Source organism: Macaca mulatta, chromosome 7, assembly GCF_049350105.2.
Source record: "Macaca mulatta isolate MMU2019108-1 chromosome 7, T2T-MMU8v2.0, whole genome shotgun sequence".
In the NCBI taxonomy this organism is placed as follows: domain Eukaryota; kingdom Metazoa; phylum Chordata; class Mammalia; order Primates; family Cercopithecidae; genus Macaca; species Macaca mulatta.
Genome location: NC_133412.1, coordinates 136,056,812 through 136,081,713, shown reverse-complemented (window position 1 = coordinate 136,081,713; position 24,902 = coordinate 136,056,812). Strand labels below are relative to the sequence as shown.

General features: G+C 36.0%; 1 protein-coding gene across 1 annotated transcript in view; it reads left to right on the top strand.

Annotated features, from left to right (window-relative positions):
• Nucleotides 1–24,902, top strand: part of KCNH5 (potassium voltage-gated channel subfamily H member 5) — a 350,192-nt gene that overhangs the window by 37,924 nt on the left and 287,366 nt on the right. The window contains exons 3-5 of the mRNA XM_001100052.5: nt 1,594–1,700; nt 6,163–6,291; nt 20,210–20,325. Coding sequence (XP_001100052.1) covers nt 1,594–1,700; nt 6,163–6,291; nt 20,210–20,325 — 352 coding nt within the window. The remainder of the gene's footprint in view (nt 1–1,593; nt 1,701–6,162; nt 6,292–20,209; nt 20,326–24,902) is intronic.

Below are 24,902 nucleotides of genomic sequence, written 5' to 3'. Positions count from 1 at the left end.
ATACCAATCAGCAGAACTGTGGATCTAAAACCAGATGTACAACTGATGATTTTGAAAGCATTGAGAATGGATTTTTAGAGGCTTGTAGTTATTGAGTGAGTTCTGTTATTTAGATAATCAGACTTTTGCCAAGGTTCTCTTAGAAAAATAGAGAATGTCAAACATTAGAAAGTTCTTGTGGAATATAGACATTCATTCCTTAATCTGTATTTTGTATGTTCCTCTAACAACTGTAATAATGTATGATTTTTTCAAGATGCCAGCTTTACTTCCCTCCCGCTAGCCACACTTGTACCTGTCTTAAGGAAATCCCCTGAAATGATGAGAATGTCAATGCACTATATGTATAATATGCAATCCTCACTTTATTATGATAGTATGGAAACATAACAAGGTATATGCAAGCTGAAACCACATAATAACGATCTTAATACTCAATAAAAATTATGATTGTTTTAGCATCTTTAAAAATGTTTGTCAAAACATTAAAAATTCTCTTATTGTTGGTTATCAATGAAGGGAGCTGAATATAATAGTAAAACTCATATTTATGTAGTATACTGTGATTTTGAACATTAGAAAAATTGAGAATGGGGGAAGTGTTTTATTTATTCTTAAAAAACTTATCACAAGTCATTTGAACAATACTTGCCTTTTCAAAATGTAACTTTCTGTATAAAGGCAGCATCTTTTCTATCTCCTCGAAAATTGTCACCCTCCTTTCTAAGTTAGAATTAATTTCAAATATTTTATTCTTCCACTTTTACTATTGTGAGCAACGTACTAGAGCTCCTTTAATGAGGAGCTTTTGTTTGTTTCTTTGTTTTTGAACTGGTGTCACCTCCTCTGGGAGACCTTCATCCTTTTTGTTACAACCACTTTCCTCATTTATATTGATGAGTTCACCTTCACTAAGTCCTTTTGGCTGCATAGCTAGAGTCTCCCAAATGGCAGCAGTATCGACATTTCCATGGTCACCTATTTTTCTTATAACTTCATTTATGTTCAGTTTGAATTCCACTTCCAACATTATTATTTGCCATTTCTTTGGTGGACTTTAATTTTTGTTGGCTACTTACTGCTTTTGATTATCCATTTTTGTAAAATGTCACGTAGGTTTATCACTGAGAGACAAGGAGGCAATATGACTACATGCTTTTCTGTCTGTGTGTGAACTGAATAACAGCTGTGCTGTTACCAATACTGACAGAATTTGAAAGAAGTGATGTGATCAGTGACTGGTTGTGAAGGTGCATCTGTTATTTTCTAGTGATTTGTAGACTGAAGATCAAGCAGCAAAGCTTGCACTTTGTGCAATTACTCGGTTAACATACTGTGGTAACTGAAATTTGAACTGTGTTGTGGAACTGGTGTAATTTAACTAAACCATAGTGACTGAAATCTGTGCATACAGGACCTGTGTGAAGCAAGAACTGTCTCTCATGATTTAAATATTTTAGTTCATTGTGGAGGAGCAACATTATGTTTTGTAGCCACATTTGACTATTTAATCAAAGACAACTATATGATTTTTGTAGCGTTTGAAAGGCAACACAAAAGTGAAATCGATTGTTTCTTTTTTCCCCCCCCCAGTTTTATGTATGGGGAATTGACTGACAAGAAGACCATTGAGAAAGTAAGGCAAACTTTTGACAACTACGAGTCAAACTGCTTTGAAGTTCTTCTGTACAAGAAAAACAGTAGGTATCTCAATTATTAATAAGATGTGCCAACTCTTTATTAATATTACGTTTGGTAAGTCATAGTGGAGCTAAAATGTAGAAAGCATGCAAAACTTCTATTGCTTCTTTTCTTGGCAGGGGCAGAAGTTGCTGGTGAAATTAGATAATAAAATTAATAAATAATTCTACCTATGGAAGGCAACCTTTTGAGGAATGGAAGAAAAATGAGATACATCCTAAATATGACTTTTGTATCAGAAGCACAATATTTTGTAATTAATACTTATAATAAAGATCCTATAATTATGTGGCAACAACTAAAATTGACAGATACATGTATTAATTTCTTCTTATGGTTAAAGAAAATGGTAATTGCTAACACTGGATATGTGGAATTACCTTTCAACACAAACACAGGCAATGTGAATATGCGGTAGCTACTTGAGGGGAATCTCTACCAATACAGCCTTTTGCCAGTCTGAGACTCTTTTGTGAGAAAGCCTAATAGAAAGTAGTCATTGTTCTCAGAACAGATCATTCACATTTGGTAAATGTGTATTGATTGTTGGGAACTTTCTCTGGCATGAGATTTGTATGTGGTAAGGTATTATATAATGACATAATATCTCATGATGTAGACTTTCCATCAGAGTTTGGAGGGAAAAAACCAACCCAACAAAAACCAAGTGTACTCAACAACTCAGTCCCCTTTCTAAATTCACTTTATTTGCATGGTTACTTACTTTTATCTTTTTGCTGTTTCCACAAATTTTTCTTTCTTTCTTTTTTGAAATGAACAGTCACTTCATAAGATGAGTCAATTTATTTATTGTTAATAGCAAATGATAGCAAAGTCCATTATTATCTTTGATGGAAATTGATGGTTACTAAATTCTTCCCAAGTTTGGAAAACATTCTCGCTTCAACAGGCAATGTCTGTTCCATGTTCAGTGCCTGCTGGATCTTGTGGAGCATAATTTATCCTGTCCATTTACTTGAAACATTTTGTATCTGTGGAATATTTGGAATTAAAATTCGATTTCTCTTTTTATTAGTAGACTAATAAAGGAATAACAGTGTTAGGCATTGCCTCAAAGTAGTGCACTTGATAATGGAAACATTTGTGTTTAGTAATTTTACTTAAGGAATGGCTTATCTTATCTTTCATTTTACATCAAGGCCAAAGAGATATTTCAGTTTGAAGTCATAGCTAAATGTCAGCTGGCTTGTCACCTAGAAAACAAGCCCTTCTGAATGGTCAGCTCTGTCCTCTGCAAGAGAAAAGGCAGGCTGTAGGTGCTTTCTGGGTCTTTTTTTGCCAGGTCTAAATACATATTGATAATTTGTAGGAGACCTGTATACCAAAAAACCCTTCATTTTCATATGGTTTGTTAACTCTTCAATAATTTAGATATGTACTCCAAATTTAGCAAATAATGTAAGAATATTCCCTATAACTAAGGTCATTCACTCTCTGACATTTAAACAAAAATAAACAAACATTTGCCTGACTTTAAAGCCCCAAAGACAAGTCCATAGTTTCTGAGTTTCTCAAAAAATATCTTAGTGAAGCCTAGGTGACATAGCAAGACCCTGCCTCTTCGAAAAAAGAAAAGCTGGGCATGAAGGCACATGCCTGTAGTCCCAGCTACTCACCGGAGGCTGAGGCAGGTAGATCGCTTGGGCTCAGGAGTTCGAGGTTGCAGTGAGCTATGATCGTGCTACTGTATTCCAGCCTGGGTGACAGAGCAAGACCCTGTAATAACAACCATCACAACAAAATATCTTTGTGGAATTTGTGTTTGTTTACTTTAAATCATGTTAGTAATTACTTGAATTTTACCTTTCCAGGAGTCCTTCCAAGGTAGTTTAGATATTTTGCCTTATGTTAATGGATTGAAATTATTATCTGACCATTGTTCAGGCCTATCTGGTTCTTTCCAGATAACTCTCTATGCAGATAAGTTCCTGCTTATAGCCAATAGGATATATACCCCATAGCATTGTAAATTAAAACTCATGCCTGCTTTCTGTGTGCTATCTACATTGGGTTTTGTTTTTGTTTTCCTCTTTAGTGAAGGATAGGTGTTATCCATGTATTATAATGGAGTTTTGCTATATAATTGCAGCTTTTAAAAAAGCTGAAAGGTTTTGAATATCAACTGAGAAAAATATGTTTTTGTGATTTTTAAAAAAATGTTACGTAGAAAAATTCACATCTGTAGAAAACTGTTTTGGGAATGGCTACATGCCAAGTTCTCCCAATACTTCCTTTAAGTAATTAGGTTAAACATCATTTTGAAAATGGGGGAATTGAGGCATCTGATTGAATATGCATCACCATTGAAATTTTAGTTTGCAGCCTCTGTTCTGTAGGTCCTGTGCTCTGATTAGCAGGGGGCTGTTTCTACTGTGGAGAAAGAAGATAGCTCTGAGCTTAAAATAGCTCTTTCTGTGTACTCAAAGGCAGAATTGACAGCTGAGGCTCCTCCAAGTCATCAATGCTGGAACTCTGCACTGAGATTCAGCGGCAGCAGGTTCCTCTGCTTAACCCTCCCAGACTCCCCAGCCCTCTGAACCCCAAATCCGGAATATGAAGGATCTATCACCAGATACTTGGCAGATACTGAGCCTACTTGGGGTAGTATGACCCTGTGGCTTGGAAAGTTGAAAAACAATTACCTTCATATCTAAAGCAGTTTTAAAGAGAGCCCAGACTCTGCCAGGATTTGAAAAGTTGCAGTTTTCACAGGAGGGTATGAAATCTAACATCATCTCTTTCTGTTCGGATTTCTAACAGACCTTGGAAAATGACTTCTTTTTTTAGTGCCCTTTTCTCTTTGTTTATGACCCTTCTGCCTCAAGCTCACTGTGTTGGAATAGCCATAGGCCATGTATCCACTAACGTCTGGGCCTGGTGATTTGTAAAACTGTGCACATCACTCACAGTTCCTGGACATGCTGTGTAAAATACGAAAACAGAAAAAAAACGAACAAGCCTCTAGGGGAGATGATGTGATTATTTTTGAGGTCTGTGTCTTATTCTACCATCATTTTGGAAAGGGCCATGTCCTTCCATAGGCCCCCTGGGGTTGCAAAAAACCTGATTGTCACAGCTGAATAGTCCCATAGAAATCTCCTTTCTCTAATTCTCTGACTTCTTGAGCTTGGTAGTTATCTCATCTTGCCTAAATGAAAAATTCCCCTTTGTGGTGACATTAGGTGACTTTTTAATTTTTTATTTTTTTATTTAAAAAATTTTTTATTTAAAAATTTTTTATTTAAAAATTTTTTATTTAAAAATTTTTTATTTTTTTAGGCAATGGGAATAGAAGTGCTTCTCAGTGGAAGCTAGTAAAAGGCTAGGGTCTTACCTACAGACAATTAATAGCTGCATGTTTCACTCCCTAAATCCTAAACCTTATAAAAACCTTTATGTCTTAAAATAGAATATTTGGAGGGGCTTTACTACACTGTGGCTTGAAGAAAATATGATGAGAAAAATGTCTCTTTGATTGTAATGTAAATGTGTCTCTTTGATTGTAATGGAACCTTCCTTCAGTGTTTTATCACCTAACAGATAATCACACTTCGAAGGCATTTATTGTGCCTTCACATATTTATATTTGTTATATGCCAGTTCCTGATTTGTCCAAATTGTAAGCCTTGAATACTTTGATACCCTCTGCCCTAGAGGACAGAGTCTGCAGTAGCCATCCTTTGAAGAATGTGTTGATAGAGTCCAGCTTCATGCTCTTTGAGTGAGTGAGGTAGGAAGCAGTGGCTTGAAAGGATGCCTGGGGATCTCAAAGGCTGGGGACATGTCTTTTTTTTCCTTCAGGCTGCCTTAACAGTTTCAAGTAGAGCTCTGTGTACATCAGGCATCAAGTTTTGCTGACATCCTCTCTCTCTGATGTGGGGATGCCGTCAAAGCCATAGAGCTATCATATAAGTCTATCTGACTGATGAGAGAGCCTTGGGATAGAAACAGTATTTTAGATGTTCCTCTAAGAGGAATGCTTATTAGAGGATCAGGTATGGCTATTGCAGTTAATTGGGAACACTTGTCAAAGTGACAAGACGAGAGAAGCAGGTATGAGTGATCACAATTGGTAAGACTCTCAGAAGAAAGTTGGTGAGAGTAGCAGTGGTAGAGGGACCCAGACCTACAGGTGATGCTGGGATTGCTTAAGTAGCAAAACGGCCTTTGTGTTCCTGCGCTGTGAAATGACAGCCTGTGCTTTACTTTAGAATTTGGATATTTTGGCTTGAATACTGTGTGTATTAAATTTGAATAATTGGTAGTTGATACAAAATTAAAGGTTTATTGACTATTTGTAGTGATTAATATGCTATTGTTTTGGTGTTGATTCCTGGCCTAGCTGTTGGCAGCTGAAGGAAGAAAGAAGCCAGGAGACCAAAACATTGCTGTGGCCATGCCACACTCTAATGTCCTTTCCCCAACTTCTCTCTGTTACAGGAACCCCTGTTTGGTTTTATATGCAAATTGCACCAATAAGAAATGAACATGAAAAGGTGGTCTTGTTCCTGTGTACTTTCAAGGATATTACGTTGTTCAAACAGCCAATAGAGGATGATTCAACAAAAGGTAATTTTCAAAAGAATTACTACATTGGAAAATTAGGCTGTTGCTAAGAGATCTTATTATTTTACCTCCACTCGTTGAACTGGAAAGCAAAATTCTACTGTGAGGCCTTTCTTTTGCTTCATTGCTTGGAATCTGTTTTATTCAATCATATTGTCGCAATAGAAATAGCATGGCTATCCAAAGTTGACATATAGATGGGTTAACTTGTAGCATGAGTAAGAAATTTTATAGAGCATTTTTGTTGTTGTTGTTGTTTTTTAGTCAAAGTCTCACTCTGTTGCTTGGGCCAGAGTGCAGTGGTATTATCTCTGTAATTTCCGTCTCCCAGGCTCAAGTGATCCCCCTACCTCAGCCCCCTGAGTACCTGGGACTACAGGAGTGCACCACCATATCTGGCTAATTTTTCCATTTTTTGTAGAGTCAGGGTGTCGCTGTGTTGCCAAGGCTGGTTTCAAACTCTTGGGCTCAAGTTATCTGCCCACCTTGGCCTCCCAAAGTGCTGGGATTACAGGCGTGAGCTATGCACCTGGCTGAGCATTGTTAATTTTGAATCAATATAATTGGAATTTCAACACCGCATACCATGGTGAGCTTTAGAACCCAAATGCAAGAACTGGTGAAATGGTTTGAGTGAAATCTAACTAGAGCTCAGTTGGTTAGTTGATTGAATGTTGTTGAATTAAAGTTGTAATAGTTGACTTTTTCAAGTTATTTTTCGGTTTTTATTTATTCTGTTGTGTAGTGCCTAGGCTAGATGTTGCTAGATTATGGAAAGAATAATTTTGTCATCAGGAGAGTGGCTGGCAAAATGCAAACCTTCTGACTGTAGTCTTACTGACTAAAATAGTCAAAGAGACTGCTATAGAAACTACTAGTCAGTGGCATGTGCTTTTACCTCCTTTTCTTTGTAATTTATTCCCAATTTATTCTCTCCAATTATGTTTAAATTAGAAACTGGTGTCATATAAATGAAGAATTTCAAATAACCTTAGAAGTAGTTTTTATGAAATGTTATTTTTAATAATCTCTTAGGAAACTGAAAATAAAATGTCTCCCTCTTTGCATTTGGCAAACATTGCCTTTCCTTACTTCTTTTTAAAAAACTGGCATAGAAACTTTAATCTTTCCAACTGTAATCATAATTATAGAAAAAATCACATTAAGTTTATTCCTTGCATAGGAGCTCACGTATATAATATTGTATCTGCTCAGTTTCTGGTTGACATCAAATTGCAAGAGGAGAATTTTTACAGTGTGTAAATCATTCAAAGTATGACAGAGAACAATTTATTTGTACTTTGAAGATCGAATAAAGAATTCGGTTTGGACCCATACTCCCTGTTTCTATGCCTTTACACATAGACTCAGTGCCTAGGAAATTTAAGATAACTATAAATACTGCTTTTAAATTGAACAATCTTCTAATAGTATTTAGGTTTAGTGCTCATTTGCTTGTTTTAACATTCGTGGTGCTCCATCCAACAGCCAGAGAATACGTGTTCTTTTTTTTTTTTTTTTTTTTTTTTGAGACGGAGTCTCGCTGTGTCTCCCAGGCTGGAGTGCAGTGGCGTGATCTCGGCTCACTGCAAACTCCGCCTCCAGGGTTCACGCCATTCTCCCGCCTCAGCCTCCCAAGTAGCTGAGACTACAGGCGCCCGCCACCACGCCCGGCTAGTTTTTTGTATTTTTAGTAGAGACGGGGTTTCACCATGTTAGCCAGGATAGTCTCGATCTCCTGACCTCGTGATCCACCCGCCTCGGCCTCCCAAAGTGCTGGGATTACAGGCTTGAGCCACCGCGCCCGGCCGAATACGTGTTCTTAACCTCACATGGAGTGGAGCGTTCACCAGAGAGATCACATTCTGGGCCATAAAGCCTACCTTAATAAATTTTAAAAAATATAAATCTTAAAAAGTATGTTCTCAGACCAAAGTGGAATTAAACTAGACATGAGTAACAGAAAGATATCTGGAAGATCCTGAAATATTTGGAAATTAAACATGTTTCTAAATAAATCAAAGAAGCAGCCTTAAGATAAGTTAGAAAAATATTTTTAACTAAAGAAAAATGAAAATACAATTTATCAAATTTGTGAGATGCAGGAAAAGCAGTGCTTAGAGGGAAACAGGTAACATTAAATGCATATATTAGAAAAGAAGAAAGACATAAAATCAATAACCTAAGATTCTACATTAGAAACTAGATAAAGAAAAACAATTTAAACCAAAGCAAACTGAAGACAAGAAATAATAAACCTTACAGCAGAAATCAATGAACCAGGCAACAGGATAACATCAGAGAAAATCACAAAAACCCAAAGCTGGTTCTTTGAACAGGTCATTAAAGTTAGTAAACCTCTAGCCAGGCTAACTGAGAAAAAAGGATAAAGACACAAATTACCATTTATCAGAAATTAAAGAAGGGCCGCTACTATTCATCCTATGGACATTCAAGCAGAATAAAGGGTTCCTGCGAACAACTCTATAGCTACCATTGATAAGCTGGATGAAACAGACCAGTTCCTTGAAACATGAAAACTACCAAAACTTACAGGAGGAAAAATAGATAAACTTCATTTGCTCTTTATTTATTTAAAAAATTAATAATAATTAATAATCTTCCAAAACCAAGAAAAGACCAGGTGCAGGTGATTTCATGGTAAGCTCTACCAGTTTAGGGAAGAAATTTAGGGAAGAAATAATACCAGTTCTTCAAGTCTTTTCCAGATAATAGAAGCAGAGGGAGGTCTCTTAACTTAACTCTGAGGCAAGCACTACCCATATAGCAAAACCAGAAAAAGACATTACAAGAAAGGGAAACTACATATATATATATTAATATAATATATTAATTAAATATTATTATATATTTAATTATATATATTATTATATTATAATATAATTATATATTATAATTATATATAATATAAATATATATAATATAATTATATATTAATTATTATAATTAATATAATATATTAATTAAATAAATATATTAATTAAATATTAATATAATATATAAAATATATTATATATATTTTATATATAAATATATAGACTATATATATTTTTTATATATATGTGTGTGTGTGTGTGTGTGTATATATATATATTTTTTTTTTCTTTGGGACAGAGTCTCACTCTGTCACCCAGGCTGGAGTGCAGTGGCACGATCTCAGCTCACTGCAAGCTCCGACTCCCAGGTTCACACCATTCCCTGCCTCAGCCTCCCAAGTAGCTGGGACTACAGGCCCCCGCTACCACACCTGGCTAATTTTTTTGTGTGTTTTTAGTAGAGATGTAGTTTCACCGTGTTAGCCAGTGGTCTCAATCTCCTGACCTCGTGATCCACCTGCCTCGGCCTCCCAAACCAATATTTTTCATGAATATAGATTCAAAATCCTCTACAAAAATTAAATTCATCATTGTCTAAAAAGAATTATGACAACCAAGTGGGGTTTATCCCACTTATGCAAGGCTGGTTTAACATTCAAAAACCAATTGCTGTAATCTACCATACAAACATGTAATTCACAAAATAATGAAGAAAAGTCATGATTATGCCAGTCAGCACAGAGAAAGCACTTGATGAAATCCAGCACTTGTTCTTGATAAAAACTCTCAGTCAAGTTTGAATAGAGGGGAACTTCTCTAGTTTGATAAGGAACATCTATAAAAAGCCTATAATATTCTAACTATTTTTTCTTGTACCCATTAACCATCTCCCCACCCTACCCACCAACTACCCTTCCCAGCCTCTTGTAACCATCCTTCTACTCTCTGTGTCCCTGACATCACTTGTTTTTATTTTTACATAACTAAAAGAGCTTAATTGGATTGTTTGTAACACAAAGGATAAATGCTTGAGGGGATAGATACCTTGTTCTCCATGATGTGGCTATTATGCATTGCATGCCTGTATCAAAATGTCTCATATACCTATAAATATATACAGCTACTATGTACCCACAAAAATTAAAAATAAAAAGATTCTACTGCTAACAGTGGTCTATATCTTAAAGTTATATATTTTTAAACAAAAGAGAAATGATTGGTGTCGGATTTGTGACCTAACATATTCTTTAAATGAATTTTTCTTGCCTTCATGCATGAATGATAATCAGACAGAATAAAAAGCTTTGATCATAGTCTTTTCCTCTCAAAAAAATATGTATTTGTATTTGCACTAGATGATTGTTGTTTTCTCTCATTTACTTTAAATGATTTCATGGCACAGTGAAGTTGGCCAAAGAAAGTACAGTACTTTCGCAGCAGTTTTGACTGGCTGAACCTAAGTGGTGGTGTCAGTAACTACATATCTATTTATGGAAACTGAAAGTCGGCAACATTTTGCAATGAAGTTGGGGAAAGGGTGCTGATACTGAAGGGTTGACTTTTCTTTCTGAAATTAATGCCTCTCCATTTATCTGCATCCCTACACCGGAATCACAGAATTCTTTGTAAGGCTCAGTCTCTTTGAAATGAATAATTCATTTTTATAAAAAATGATATTTGAAAAAGCTCCAGACAACTCATACTCCTTGATTTTTTAACTATGGGTTTGATAGACATGTAAATTAGAATTTATAGGGAAAATCAGACCCCATTGTGAAAAGCATTAAAGAAAAAGATCTCTTTCCAGTGCCAGAATCTGTAGATGAGCTTATTTTAAATAGACTTTTGAGACTTCTCTGTATCTTCCAAACACATAGCAGATTACCAAAAAAGTATTGTAAAATGTAACTATGAATGGTGTGTGTGAGCTGCTTTCAATTATTCATGTGAACTGTATATTTAACATGAAAAATTCAGTAGAAATAAAATATTTATGCTATTAAGTCATCATCCTATATCTTGAAACTAGCAGTATAGGAAAGTATGTTTTAAAATATTGGCATAAGTAAAGGAACCATGGAACTTTTGGGAAATAATGGATGAGATGACATGATAACACCATAATATCAAAATAATTTGGGTGTAGAGCATTGAACTTGGATATAGTAGACTGGCTGTTGATTCTGTTTTGGGCACCAGAGTTACTTAACCTGAGCCTTTTCAGGACTCTTATAGGAATATTTTATCCTCCTTGTCTTACATTTATCTATTTTTTTTCCCAACAAAAAATTGGGAATATGGTGCAGGCACGATTCTAGGTCCTGGAGATACAAAGTCCCTTCATCACATTCTAGTGGGAGAGGCAAACAAGTAAATATATAGTGGAAGCTTTCTTTTGATTGCTCCCATTGTCACAGTAAAAACAGGAATCACAGTTATCAACTGAGAGTAAAGATGGCGAAGGATGTGAGAAGAGTGGAGTGTGTCTGAACTGGTTATCTAAGAGAGTGGAATAGTGAATGGACAAGAGAAACACAGGAGGATTTCTGAGCCAAACAAAGTTCCATTTCAGGCTAGTGGTCATAAATTTCATTAGTTACCTATGAGCATAATATTGTGTTTTAATCCACTCATATTTAGTCAAAGAGGTGTAGATGCAGAAGTAAGTGAAAAGTTGTGTTTATCCAAAGTTGAAGTTTGGTCAGGTGAATAAGAGAAGACTCAGGGACTCCAAAGATCTGGGAGTTGAGGATGTTTACAAGGGTGTTTGCAAAATTTTGAAGAAATACTTCATTGATAAAAACTCTGCCAGCATATAAGAAATAGTGTTTTAGCATTCAGAACAGACACGTGAATCTACACACTGGCAGAATCGGAATGTAATCCCAGAGCAAGGACTTTTTACCTTCTTAGCATGAAAGGGGCCAGGTGATTGGAGCAAGGCGTCCAAGTCCTTGCAGGATTTGCCAAAATTGACTGGAATTAACATCAATCTCCTACTTGTATCGATATTTTTACCAAGAAACTTAGACATATGATTGAAAGACTTGAATAAATGGATTCATTCTGAATTTTATTTCTGAATCATATCTGGGACAATAATTATAACATGTGAGGGCAGCCAACTAATTTGCATGTACCTCTTCCTTGTAATCAATCTATGATTACCAAACTTTTATTCTGAATTGATGTTTTGTCTTTGACTGGCACTGGGTAATGTCAACAATACCTTTGAATTATACCATGATGGATGGTTGCAAAAACCATTGAAAGGGAAGGAAGCCAGTGTTGATGGAGTAGTTAATATATGCCAAGAACTTTATATTCATTATTGGTCATTTCTATATTTCTGAAAATTAGTATTGTTATCTCCATTTTACTGTTGAAGATTCTGACACTCAACATCTGACTGATTTCAAATCCCATGTTCTCTCTATTGCACCCATGCTGCCCCATCCTTCTCAGTGGAGACTTATTGTTGAGGTTTAACTACCTCAATCCCTTGTTTTCCTTTCTCCCCACAAAAATGAAGCACAGGTTGAGAATATTCTCATTCGGATAGAATTATGCTGCTTTGAACCAAATAAACTAACTGATAATAATTTAAGGGGGCATAGTGTTCCTGTTTTTTTTTGTTCCTGGTATTGAGGTCTTGATATTGTTGTTCAGGTAATCAGTCAGTGGTACCTGATACATTATTTATAATAATACAAAGAGGAAAATTACAGCCAAGAAATCCATTCTGTTGATTATCCATATGTGTTCTAAAAGAGATGGCCTAAATCTCTGCCCATTTATACTGTACAGTATTTTCAAACAGACTCCAAAACTGCCAAGATAATTACAGTGTGAAATATCTTGTGCCAAATAGTTATGGCATCTTCTTGCCAATAATTGAGACAAAAAAAATCCCATAGAATAAAAAATAACAGCCAAAATAGCAAGCTTCTCCTTGTGGAAGCCAATGGTTTTCTTTAGAGAGGAAACAACAGATGAAATATGAGTAATTATACTATGTAGTCTCTTTGGCCAAGAGTATAATTGTTTACCTAAGCTTTTTTCTTATAGATTAGAATCTTGTGTTGCAGTCTAGTAGATTGATTTAACTGCCTCTGTGACTTCTTTTTATTTTTAAGATTAGGCAGTCCATGACAAAGAGGTTAATTGCAACCCAATAGAGCTAAACTAATGTTTTATTAAGAAGGAGTTGGCATCCTGAGCTTTTAGGAGAACAAATGTTCTCATAATGCCATGAACAACTTACAGAGCAAGTATTAGGCTCTTCATATTCAGCTGTCTGTTCACATTACCCTATATCGACCACATCTAAGTAACATCAGCAAACTTTGCTGAATAATCAGTCACACCAGTTAGGTCTCTAAAGGTGAGATCAGTAAATGTATCACTGGGAAAAGTTGAAACTGCTGATACGTCTTTTTTCTCTGACCTAGACAGTATGGCAGCTCAACTTTTTCAAAGTTTGTACAGTACAAGTTGGTGAGAGATCAAATGAACTAATATAGCTAATAATAGGTAATTCCAACGTGTTCAAGAACACAAAGGGATTGGTATAAGACATTGTTAGTGATAGCAAAAATTTAGAATCTACTTCAATGTGCATGATTGAAACATATGTGTGATCAGGAAGGAGCAAATTATCAATTCTCTGAGATGATAGAGGTGCAGGTAAGAACCAGGTGCCGTAGTGGTTTAGTCTGGAGGTGGATGGGAGAGAAGGGAAACTGAAGCCTGTCACATTTCTATGACCATTTTGCCCAAAGCAATCCATAGATTCAATGCCATTCTTATCAAAATACCAATGTTATTTTTTTACAGAATTAGAAAAACAATTCTAAAATTCATATGGAACTAAAAAAGACCCCAAATAGCCAAAGTAATCTTAAGCAAAAAGAATAAAACTGAAGACATCACATTACCTGACTTCAAGTTATATTACAAAGCTATAGTAAACTCAACAGCACAGTACGGGTATAAAAATAGACACATTGATCAATGGAACAGAATAGAGAACCCAGAAATAAAGGCACATATTTACAGCCAACTGATCTTTGACAAAGCCCATAAGAACATACACTGGGGAAGGGAGACCTTTTTCAATAATTGATGCTGGAATAATTGGATTGCCAAATGCAGAAGAATGAAACAGGGCCCCCTATCTCTTGTCATATACAAAAACCAACTCAAGATGGATTAAAGGCTTAAACATAAGACTTGAAGCTATAAAAATACTAGGAGAAAGTCTAGGAAAGCCTCTTTTGGACATTGGTCTAGGCAAAGAATTCATGACAAAGACCTCAAAAGCCAAGACAGCAAAAATAAAAACAGGCAAATGGAACTTAATTAAACTAAAAAGCTTCTGTACAGCAAAAGAAAGAACCAACAGAGTGGACAGATGACCTGAAAAATAGAAGAAAGTATTTGCAAACTATTTATTCAACAGAGGACTAATATCTAGAATTTATAAGGCACCCAATTCAACAACAACAACAACAACAACAACAACAACAAAATAACTCGATTAAAAAGTGGGGAAAGGACATGAATATATATTTTTCAAAAGAATACATACAAATGGCCAACAGTATATGAAAAAATGCTTGACATCACTAATCATCAGAGAAATGCAAATTAAAACTACAATGAGATATCCTCTCACAACAATCAGAATGGCCATTAAAAAGACAAAAAATAACAGATGTTGGTAAGGATGTGGAGAAAAGGGAACCCTTGTACACTGTTGGTGGGAATGTAGGTTAGTAGAACCTCAATGGAAAACAATATGGTGATTTCTCAAACAACTAAAAATAGAACTACCATTTGATCTGGCAATCCTGCTACTGGGTATGTACCAAAAGAAAATAAATCTTTACACTAAAAAGATACCTTCACTCATATGTTTCTCGCAGCACTATTCACAACTGCAAAGATAGAATCAATCTAATTGTCCATCAGTGGATGACTGGATAAAGAACATGTGGCATATATACACAATGGGATGCTACTCAGCCATAAAAAAGAATGAAATCATGTCTTTTGCAGCAACATGAATGGAATTGGAATCCATTATCTTAAGTGAACCAACCCAGACACAGAAAGACAAATATCACATATTCTCACTCATTAAGTGGGTGTTAAAATGTGTACACATGGATGTAGAGAGTGGAATGATAGACATTGGAGACTTGGGAGGGTGAAGGCATGGGAAAGGGTGGACGATAAATTCTTAATGAGTACAATATATGTTATTCAGGTCACAGTTAACCTAAAAGCCCTGACGATTATACAATTGATGCATGTAAAGAAATTGCACTTGTACTTCATAACTTTATATAAATTAAAAAGAAGACTATCAGGTTTCTGTTTTTATCAATAACGTTTTTGGCAGGGGTTTGTGCTGACAGTAAGGAGAGAAGGACAGCATAGGCGTTGTGAGAAAAATCCTAACTCTTTGGAAATGGAACTGCAAGAAGGCCCTAATCAGAGACAAATTGAAAGATTACTGAGTAGCTCAGAAAGCTCATCTTTGAATGCTCCCATTGATTTTAATGTGGACCAAAACATTCCTTTGCTTTGCATTGATTCTCCATGTTCTAGGGCGTTTTGATAGCAAAACTCATAAATGATTACTCAATTTTACAACCGCCTTTGGCTTTGATTTCTCTAGGAAGAAGGAATCCTTTCCAAGTCTTTTCTTCTAAATTTCTCTCTTCTGGTACGTCTGAGTCAGTTCAACATTTACCACCACTCTTTTTTTTTTTTTTTTCTGCCAGCAGTTCCCTAGTTCTCTTTCTGAAAGCAGATTATAATCCTTAACACTTCCAGAATTCCTTCCCCAACCTTCCTTACCATGCCTTTCCTACCTTCTTCAACCAAAAGACTTCTTTCATATAAGCTATGCTGATACCTAAGAACTGAATATATTTTCTTCTTTAAATTGTAAATATTTATGTATATTGCAGATGCTGTAGTCCTATTTAACTTATTTCCTCATTAATCATCATTAATTCATTCACTAAACAAAACCATTCAGTAAAACATTCCACAAAAACAGATCTAGTGCCCACTATGTGTTAGTCAACCATGGTAATATGGTCTGGCTCTGTGTTCCCACCCAAATCTCATCTTGAATTGTAATTTGAATTGTAATCCCCACAGTGGGGGAGGGACCTCATGGGAGGTGATTAGATTACGGGGGCAGTCACCCCATGCTGTTCTCATTATAGTGAGTAAGTTCTCCTGAGATCTGATGTTTTTATAAGGGGATTTTCCCCTCTTGGCTTGGCACTTCTTCTTGCCGCCATGTAAAGAAGGATGTGTTCGCTTTCGCTTCTGCCATGATTGCATGTTTCCCAAGGTCTTTCCAACCATGTGGAACTGTGAGTCAATTAAACCTCTTTCCTTTATAAGTTACCCAGTCTCAGGCAGTTCTTTATAGCAGAATGAGAATGGACTAATACCAAGGATAGAAAATACAAGATCTGGCACCTAAAAGTCACATGATGCAGTCAATTTTCTTTTCATCTATGTTCAAGGGTAGTCTTACTCAGAATATGCTGACTTAAAACATTTTTAGAATGATGGGTTACTATTACCTTTCTCTTTCATTTTCTTTCTGTTTTTTAAATCAATGATAGTCCTATTTTTACTCTTGGAGAAAAATGCCTGTGTTTTATTTTTACTGTTTAAAAATGATTTTTTTTGTTCAAGAAACTAAAATAAGCTAAAGAAAAGAGATAAAATATTCCTTGATCACACTGACTTCGTGTATAAAATAAGGTACACACATATGCAGACATTTGTACAAGTTTTTTTCTATTAGGAACTACTGCTTACTCATTAAGAAACACAGTTGTAGTATGTGCTTGTGATGGCTTCAAATGGAAAACCAGAGGAGGATAATAAGCTTTCATTGTCATATTTCTCCTTCCTCACATTTATTTTCATGAATGATACTGTGAAATCAGAGAAAACCTGCAATTTGATGATATGTATTCTTTTATGGATCATTTAATTTATTCCTAAATGTCTCCTTTTTTTTTGTCAAAATATTTTTTTGGATAAACCTTTTTTTCACACAGGGAATGAAAGTGGGCATTTCTTTTAATCCAATTGAGTTATATCAAGAGCTGTAATTTTAACTGTTTTAGAAATCTGAGCCTTCAGTAAGTAAAAAATTGACTTGGAATTTTCTAGAAATAGTCAAGGCAATTATAACATTCTGTTGATATAAGGTGCACAAATTATCACCAGGTAAAATTATAATATACCTATGACTTATATAGTTACTGTCCTCCGAAGACACCCTCATCACTTTTACCAAACAAAGCAAAACCAAACCAAAAATGAGGGATAATGAAACAAAATAAGATTTATTTTATATCTGATTTTTAAAGTTACAAATACAATTGATTTATGTTATGGTGTATTTTATGCCAGGCCCTGTTTCAGGTGGTAAGAATGGAGGGAAAAAAAGAATTTAGCAAGAGTGACTATTATATTAATCAACAGTTGCATCAGTGTTGTTAGTACCAGGTGAGGTATGCATCCCATGATGTGCATGTACAGAGGAGAGCACGTCTCACTTGTGGGTGAATCAAAGAAGCATCGAGGTAATGCTTTAACTGAGGCTGCAGTTACCAGGTTAAGTGTTAGCCAGACAGATAGGGGAGGGAAAAGACATTCCAGGCAGACAGAATGATTGTAACATGTGAAAACATGGAAACACAAAACAGCATAGGGTGTACAAAGAATTCCTAGTAGATTTAATTTTCATTTTGAATTTATTCTTTATTTGATTTGCTATTGATTTCAATAAGGCTGGGATGCAGAGCATGTGTGAGGAAGTGGCAAGAGAGAGGCAGAGCAAATCACTGGGATCAGAAAATAAATGACCTGTATACCAAGGATATACAGTGTTATCCCGGAGGCCTTCAGGTTTCTGTAAAGGGTAATAGGGTAAAAGGCATGTGTTTTAGAAAGAATTTTGCAAGCAATGAGGATGTGGTTTTGGAATGCTGCCTAACTCAGGTGAAAAATGGTATGTTGTCTGACATAGTAGGGTGCAGAGAGGAGATTCAATTTGAGAGATATTTATTGATGTTATAATCTATAAGGCTGGGAAATAATTGTGTGTGAGCGTGTGTGTGTGTGTGTGTGTGTGTGTGTGTGTAGGTAATAGTGAAAAGAGGATGGCGAATTTCAAGTTTCTCATTTGGGCAATTAGAAATATCTTGGGGCCATTTGAGAAGATCAGGGATGCATGAATGAGGCAGAGTGGGTGATGAAGGGGTAAGATGGTATCAGTTTTGGACATGTTGAGTGTTGTCAGATGCCTGTAGAACACTGTAGTAAGAAATGTCCAGTGGCTAATTAGACACATAAGTCTGGCACTCAGAAGAAAAAGTCTCAATTTGTCATAGAGATTGCATGTTGGTTTTTCATTAATGTTGAGTTTTTAGAGAGTTGGTGGCATATCTGATACCTTTTTTTGTTTCTGCAGCACATTGTACAGGGTAAGCCTTAGGGTTGCATATGATTCCCAAAACCTAACCTATTTTTTGGTTCTAATTACTAGGATGGGGCCCATTAATGTAGAAGAAATAAAGACTTTCCATCAACTGATGCCAGTTTATTTCTTTTCCAATCCACTTATTGAATACATAGAGAGACCTGAATTGGTGGGGCAATACAAAGCTTAAATGAAATCAGAATCAGCCTGAAGAATAGTAGTAAAGAATGATGTCACCTGCATTTTATGGTTTGACAGATATTAGGCAGGTGTACAGGTGTATTTCCAGAATTTCTTCCTTAATTTTTTTTTTGTCATATTGTCTGAAATTTCATCATTGTCATCATTCCTTTGGAACATCAGGAGTTTTTCAGTTTTAAGGAGTTGCCTAATAAATGACCTCATGAAGGGTAATTGTTATTACCTTCATGAGGTTTTTATTACCTGTTATTACCTGTAGAAGTTATCAGATAGTGTTAACAACATTTTTTAATGAATCGGAGCTTTTGAGATATCTAGAGAAAGGATAATTGAGACAGGACAAGAGTATGGCTGGTTATGTTCTATTTGTTCACCTCTTATTGACATTTCCTTGAGATTAATGATTTCAATGCTGGCAATTTGAGGACCCAGAAGAAAATTCTTTCCTATTAAATTGCATTTCTTTCCCCCAAAAGTCACTGCTCTTTCAGAAGGCATTATTAACAATTCTAGAGATTCCAAAAATAAATTTAGGTATCACTGCAGTTGTTAATAACAGATAAATAACATTTTGCTATGTTACAAGGAAGATGGAAGTGTGTGAGATAAACCATAAAAAGTAAGATTTGTTGCAATTCAGTTTTATTCTCTTATATCTACACACAAATGCATGAAGGACTTTTTATTAGGGTAAGACAAGCTGCTATAACAAATAAATCCCCAACTTTCAGTGGCTTAATCCAATAGAAGCACATTTCTTGCTCATATAACAGTCCAAGGCAAAGGATCCTGGCTGGCATATGGCATTTTCCCACGCAGTTATTCAGCAGCTTTCCTATCCCTTTGGGCCTTGTCATTTGCATCCTTCCAGCTGGTAGAAAGAAAGAGAAATTATGGAGAAGTCACAGTTGCTTCTTCAATCATGGCATGGAAGTGACACACATTACTTCTGTCTACATTCCATGGGTGAGAATCAGGGACATAGGCCATACTAAGATGCAAGAAATTCTGGGAGATATGTTCCTGGTTGGACAGCTATTTCCCAGTAAGAAAGCTATACAATGCAAGGAGGAGCACAGAATTTTGTGGACAGCTGGTTGCCTTGGCTACGGGGACTATATCACAGATATGGGCAAAACACAAAGGTCACACATAAAAATTGCTCATTATTTTATAGCCACATTTCAAATATATGAGCACATCTATATAGAAGGAAAGAAAATACTTTTGTTTGATACTTTGCATTCATTTTGGATGTTATGTGGTTGCTGAGATCTTTTTAGTACTAGCAAGAATGTTGGATTTCTTATTCATTGTGTATGAGAAACTGAGACTTTCTTTCCTTATTTTTAAGGTTGGACGAAATTTGCCCGATTGACACGAGCTTTGACAAATAGCCGAAGTGTTTTGCAGCAGCTCACACCAATGAATAAAACAGAGGTGGTCCACAAACATTCAAGATTAGCTGAAGTAAGTATGAGACAAACTTTGCTTCCCAAGATGGTGGTGTTGGTACATTTTTCTTCCCCAAAATGATTTAATATAGATATTTCTGGCTATGATCTTATAAATACTTAGCTGATAATTTATGTTTCCCTTGTAGAAATATAGAAATCCCAAATATTTCTATTCATTCTCTCCAACTTTTGAAATGGGAGTGTAGCTTATGACATCCCAGGTCATGTCTGTAGAGTACAAGTTTTCTTTGAGCATATCAGATAGGGAGTTCTTTCATTGCTTCATGAGTATATGCAGCAAACACATATTCAGGGTATGCTCTGTGCTTGGCACTCTGCAAAGGATGTAAAGATAAATAAGAAATGGGCCCTGTCATCAAGGAGTTAAATACCCAACAGAAACTGATCATAAGATGTGAAAAAATGCAATGACAGGGTGCCGTGGGAGCCTGTGCAGGAGAATTTGCCCAAATGTGGGGCCCTAGGGAAGGCTGTATGAGTGAGATGATACCTGGACTGAGTGAATTCTGAAGGGAAAATGTGAGAGTTAGTCAGGTAAAGAAGGGATGCAGTTTATTCCTACTAGGGAGGCCAGCATGTACAAAGGCTCAGAGATTCGGTAGTATGATGACGTTGAGTATGACTTTAGTGTAGTTGAATTCAGATGGGGAAGGAGAAGGTAGGGTAGCATATAGTGAAATGGTGGTGGCTGGTGTCTCATGTGCCAGGAAAATGACCTTTGTGTCTCAGAAAAGCCTCTCAAAGGAGGTGCATCCTAATTGGTTTCTCTTGCAATTTCATGTTTTTATTGTGTTAATTCAAAAACTTTATTCTAAGAAGAGGCCCATAGTTTTTACCAGATTGCCATAGGGATCCAAGGCACAAAATAATTAAAAACTCCTGCGTGACCTAGTGGCTTTGTGGAGAATGGGGAGGTAGGGAAACCAGTGAGGAAGTCCTAGCAGTAAGTAAGTCAGCATGACCACGGTTGTCAGCAAGATAGTGTCAGCAGAAGCAAGTGGATTGCAGACACATTAAGATTAGAGTAAACACATTTGTTGATACATGAGAATAGTCTGTGAAACAAGGGGTTGAGTCCAGTGCGATTCTATGTTTTTTATTTAGACGACAGGGTAGATAGTACTGTTGGTTAATAAAATGATGAATGTAAGAGGAAGGAAAGACGATTTGAGGACAATGACCATGAGTTCGGTTTTGGGCATACTATAGGAAGTCCTAGTGGAGATGCCTGAACGGCAGTGAGATTTATGGGTTTGGCACTCTGGAAAGATATTTGAGTTTGAGTTGTAGGCTTCAGTATCATCCTTACAGTTATGGCTGTTCAAGTCATGTGACCAGACGATGTTACCCTGAGACTAAGGAGAAAAAAAATGAGGACAGAACTCTGAGGCAGCTAATAGCTTTATTGTTCGCATGTCTTCTATAACCATAATTTGTGTTACTGGTTTGAAAGATGCCAAAAAGCTCATTAAGCTACCAAAACTATGCTGAGCACTACGTTTGCACTCACAAAATATTCTCAGGTAACTTTTACCAAATGAGAGACAGATAAAATAAAATCCATATGCTTATCAGTTTTCTCTGCTGCAGAAAAGTGAATCGAAGCCCTTCAGAGTAATTTTCTTAACTCACTGTAAATATAGACTTTGGTTTGGAGGAGATTAGGAAGTAAAGTATGTTCCCTGAATTTAGAAGACTATAGAGTTTTCCTTAGACCATGGCTAACAAAAAGACTTATTACGGTTTTCTGCTTTAAACAGCACTGTTAGCTTGGGGAAAGATGAATCCTTTGATGTGCAGACATGTTTCTGAAGACCAAAATAAGACATTAATATAACTAAATATTAACTAATAATAATAATCACAATATTTAAAAGATAATATGCAATTAGTACAAGATTTAAAGCAGACAGTGAGATACAACTTTCTTTTGCAAAAATGCTTAGATTTTGGAGCTATTTACTCTTCTGCCTAAAGTTGCCTGTTTCTTTCTACAAATCAAGCTGAAATGTAGGAGGTTGTTCCTGTGATTGCTAATTTTTATAGTCATGATTCCTTCGGAGTCTTAACCACACCTTATTCAGGATTTTTCTTTTGTCTGTTACACAACAGAGTAAGAGCAAGTGGAAGGGGGACATAGAGAAGAAAATCTTCTCCCTTAGCACCCAGAATCACTCAGGATTGTTTTTCTCTATGTCCAGGGAAAAGAAAGAAACTTTCCCCTTGACATTTTCTCGTTTTTACTTTTGAGAAACATTCCTATTTCATCCCATCTGTTTTTTTTTTATTTGTTCTGTGATTAGTGTTAGTTTCTTTGCCAGTCATCCCTTATTCATAAACCTGGTTCTGATATAAAACTGCTTTCTGTGAGATCTTAGGATCGGTTTCAGAGAGCACACAGAAATAACAAGATTGTCGATAGACATTTAGTCTGAATACCTGCCCTGCAGCGCATGCTCTTAATCACCAAAGATAGACATAAAAGAAATATCAAATAAGTACAACAATATTGTTTTTCCAGTGGTACTCAAAGCTCATATAATTTGCTCAATGCAAGTATTTGGTTTTGCTATGGAATTTTAGGCTCTTTCACTTTTTCAAAGACAGATAAATTTGATCTCAGTTCTACCTGATCCCCCAAATTTGGAGCTGATCCCCAGTTTCAAAGATTCCAGTCTCCATAAAGGTAGTTAATTAATTTTCCGCATGCATTGACACCCTGCTGATTGCCTTTAGCTTGTTCACTTTTATGTTGGGTAGAGATAAATGTATGCACCCCGCCACATCAGTCAGTGGGCCTGACTTTGTTGGAGTCAATGCTCTCAGATCTTCAGAGAGGAAGAATGTGTCTGTATTGGTACAAAAATACATCAAAAAAAGGTGATTTCATCCTCCCTCCACCAAAGGCTTGTTGCTTATAAAAGCACAAATGAAATAACAATGAAAGTGAAGAGTCTGTTACTCACTGTTTTATAAAAGAGCCCAGGGACAGAGTGACGATTAAGGTAATGCTTTGCATATGAAAAAGATCAAGCTTCAATTTTTTTTTTGTGCACTATTTTTTGTTGTTGCCATTTTCCTCTTCTTCCTCCTCCTTGTCCTCCTCTACCCTTTCCTCCTCCTTTTTGTCCTCATCTTGCATTTTTTTGGAGGGCTTTACATACGCAAATCACTGTCTAAAGAATTGGGTCCTGAATGTCTAAAGAAATGTAAGACAGATCTTAACTTGGGCTGTACATTGTAAACACCTGGGAAGGTTTTGAAACTATAGATTCTCTGAGAACCCAACCAAGACCAATTTAATAATTCTCCAGGGTGGAGTCTAGGTATAAGTAAGTATACTGTATTCTTTTAAAACTTACCCAGATGATTTTAATGTATAGCTAGGTTTAAGACTTTCTGAATTTAGGGTGATGCCATTGCATCTTTAGAGGAGACCTGCAATAATCCGGGGTACTGAGCAGGGCTGACATCTGTTAGCACAGTGTCCAGGGCCCCACAGCGCTTTTACGGGCCTATAAGATGTTTCAATTTCTATTAACAGCAGAAGAAAACAGAGTAACTTTTAGGTAAAAATGAAAATTGAATGTGTGATATTAATATATTTATCTTTATAGGAATGCTGTTATAATATATACACACATGCATATATATATACACACATATATATATATATGTAGGTATATACTTTTTTTTTTTTTTTTTTTTTGAGACTGTCTTGCTCTGTCGCCCAGGCTGGAGTGCAGTGAGTGGTGCGATCTCAGCTCACTGCAACCTCTGCCTCCCAGGTTCGAATGATTCTCCTGCCTCAGCCTCCAGAGTAGCTGGGACTACAGGCACGTGCCACCACGCCTGGCTAATTTTTGTATTTTTAGTAGTGACGAGGTTTCACCATGAAGGAGTCCAGGAAGGAACGAAGGCTTAGGGTTCATGAAGGTGGTAATGCATCCTGGCACTGAGTTTGTTCTTATTTCCCAAGTTTGATTTATTTGTGGTTAAACATAGACTGTGTATATATAGATGGTAAACTACTAACATTGAATATGAAGGCAATTTTCATGTGTAGCACAATGAAATTGGAACTGACAGGCCAGTGGTTGAAAGGCAAAAGAAACACCACGATTATGTACAATTGTATATATATAATGCTTCACCCCAACATGACTTACACTCCTGGCAGGATAATTTGCTGTTAAGTAATTTAAGACATCGTGGGAAAAATATAACTGAGGTACTGATAATGGCAAATACATAAAATATCTTTACAAGTATTCTTACAAACCCCAAAATAAAAACAACAATTCTAACATACAATTAAAGAGACCACCAATGATGTTTTCCATATCAAAAAATAGTAACAATGGATATTATATTCTTAGTTTTCCGATACATAAGTTCTGTATGTGAGAGGAACTTTAGGATACTCTCCCAAGCTTCCAAAGATGCTAGTATATTTGTTTTGTTTTTTGGCGTATATTATAACTCAGAGTTACATGCTAACAAGTATTTTTATTTTTATCCATTCCTACATCTAAATATTTAATGCATTTATGATTTTATGATTTGGAC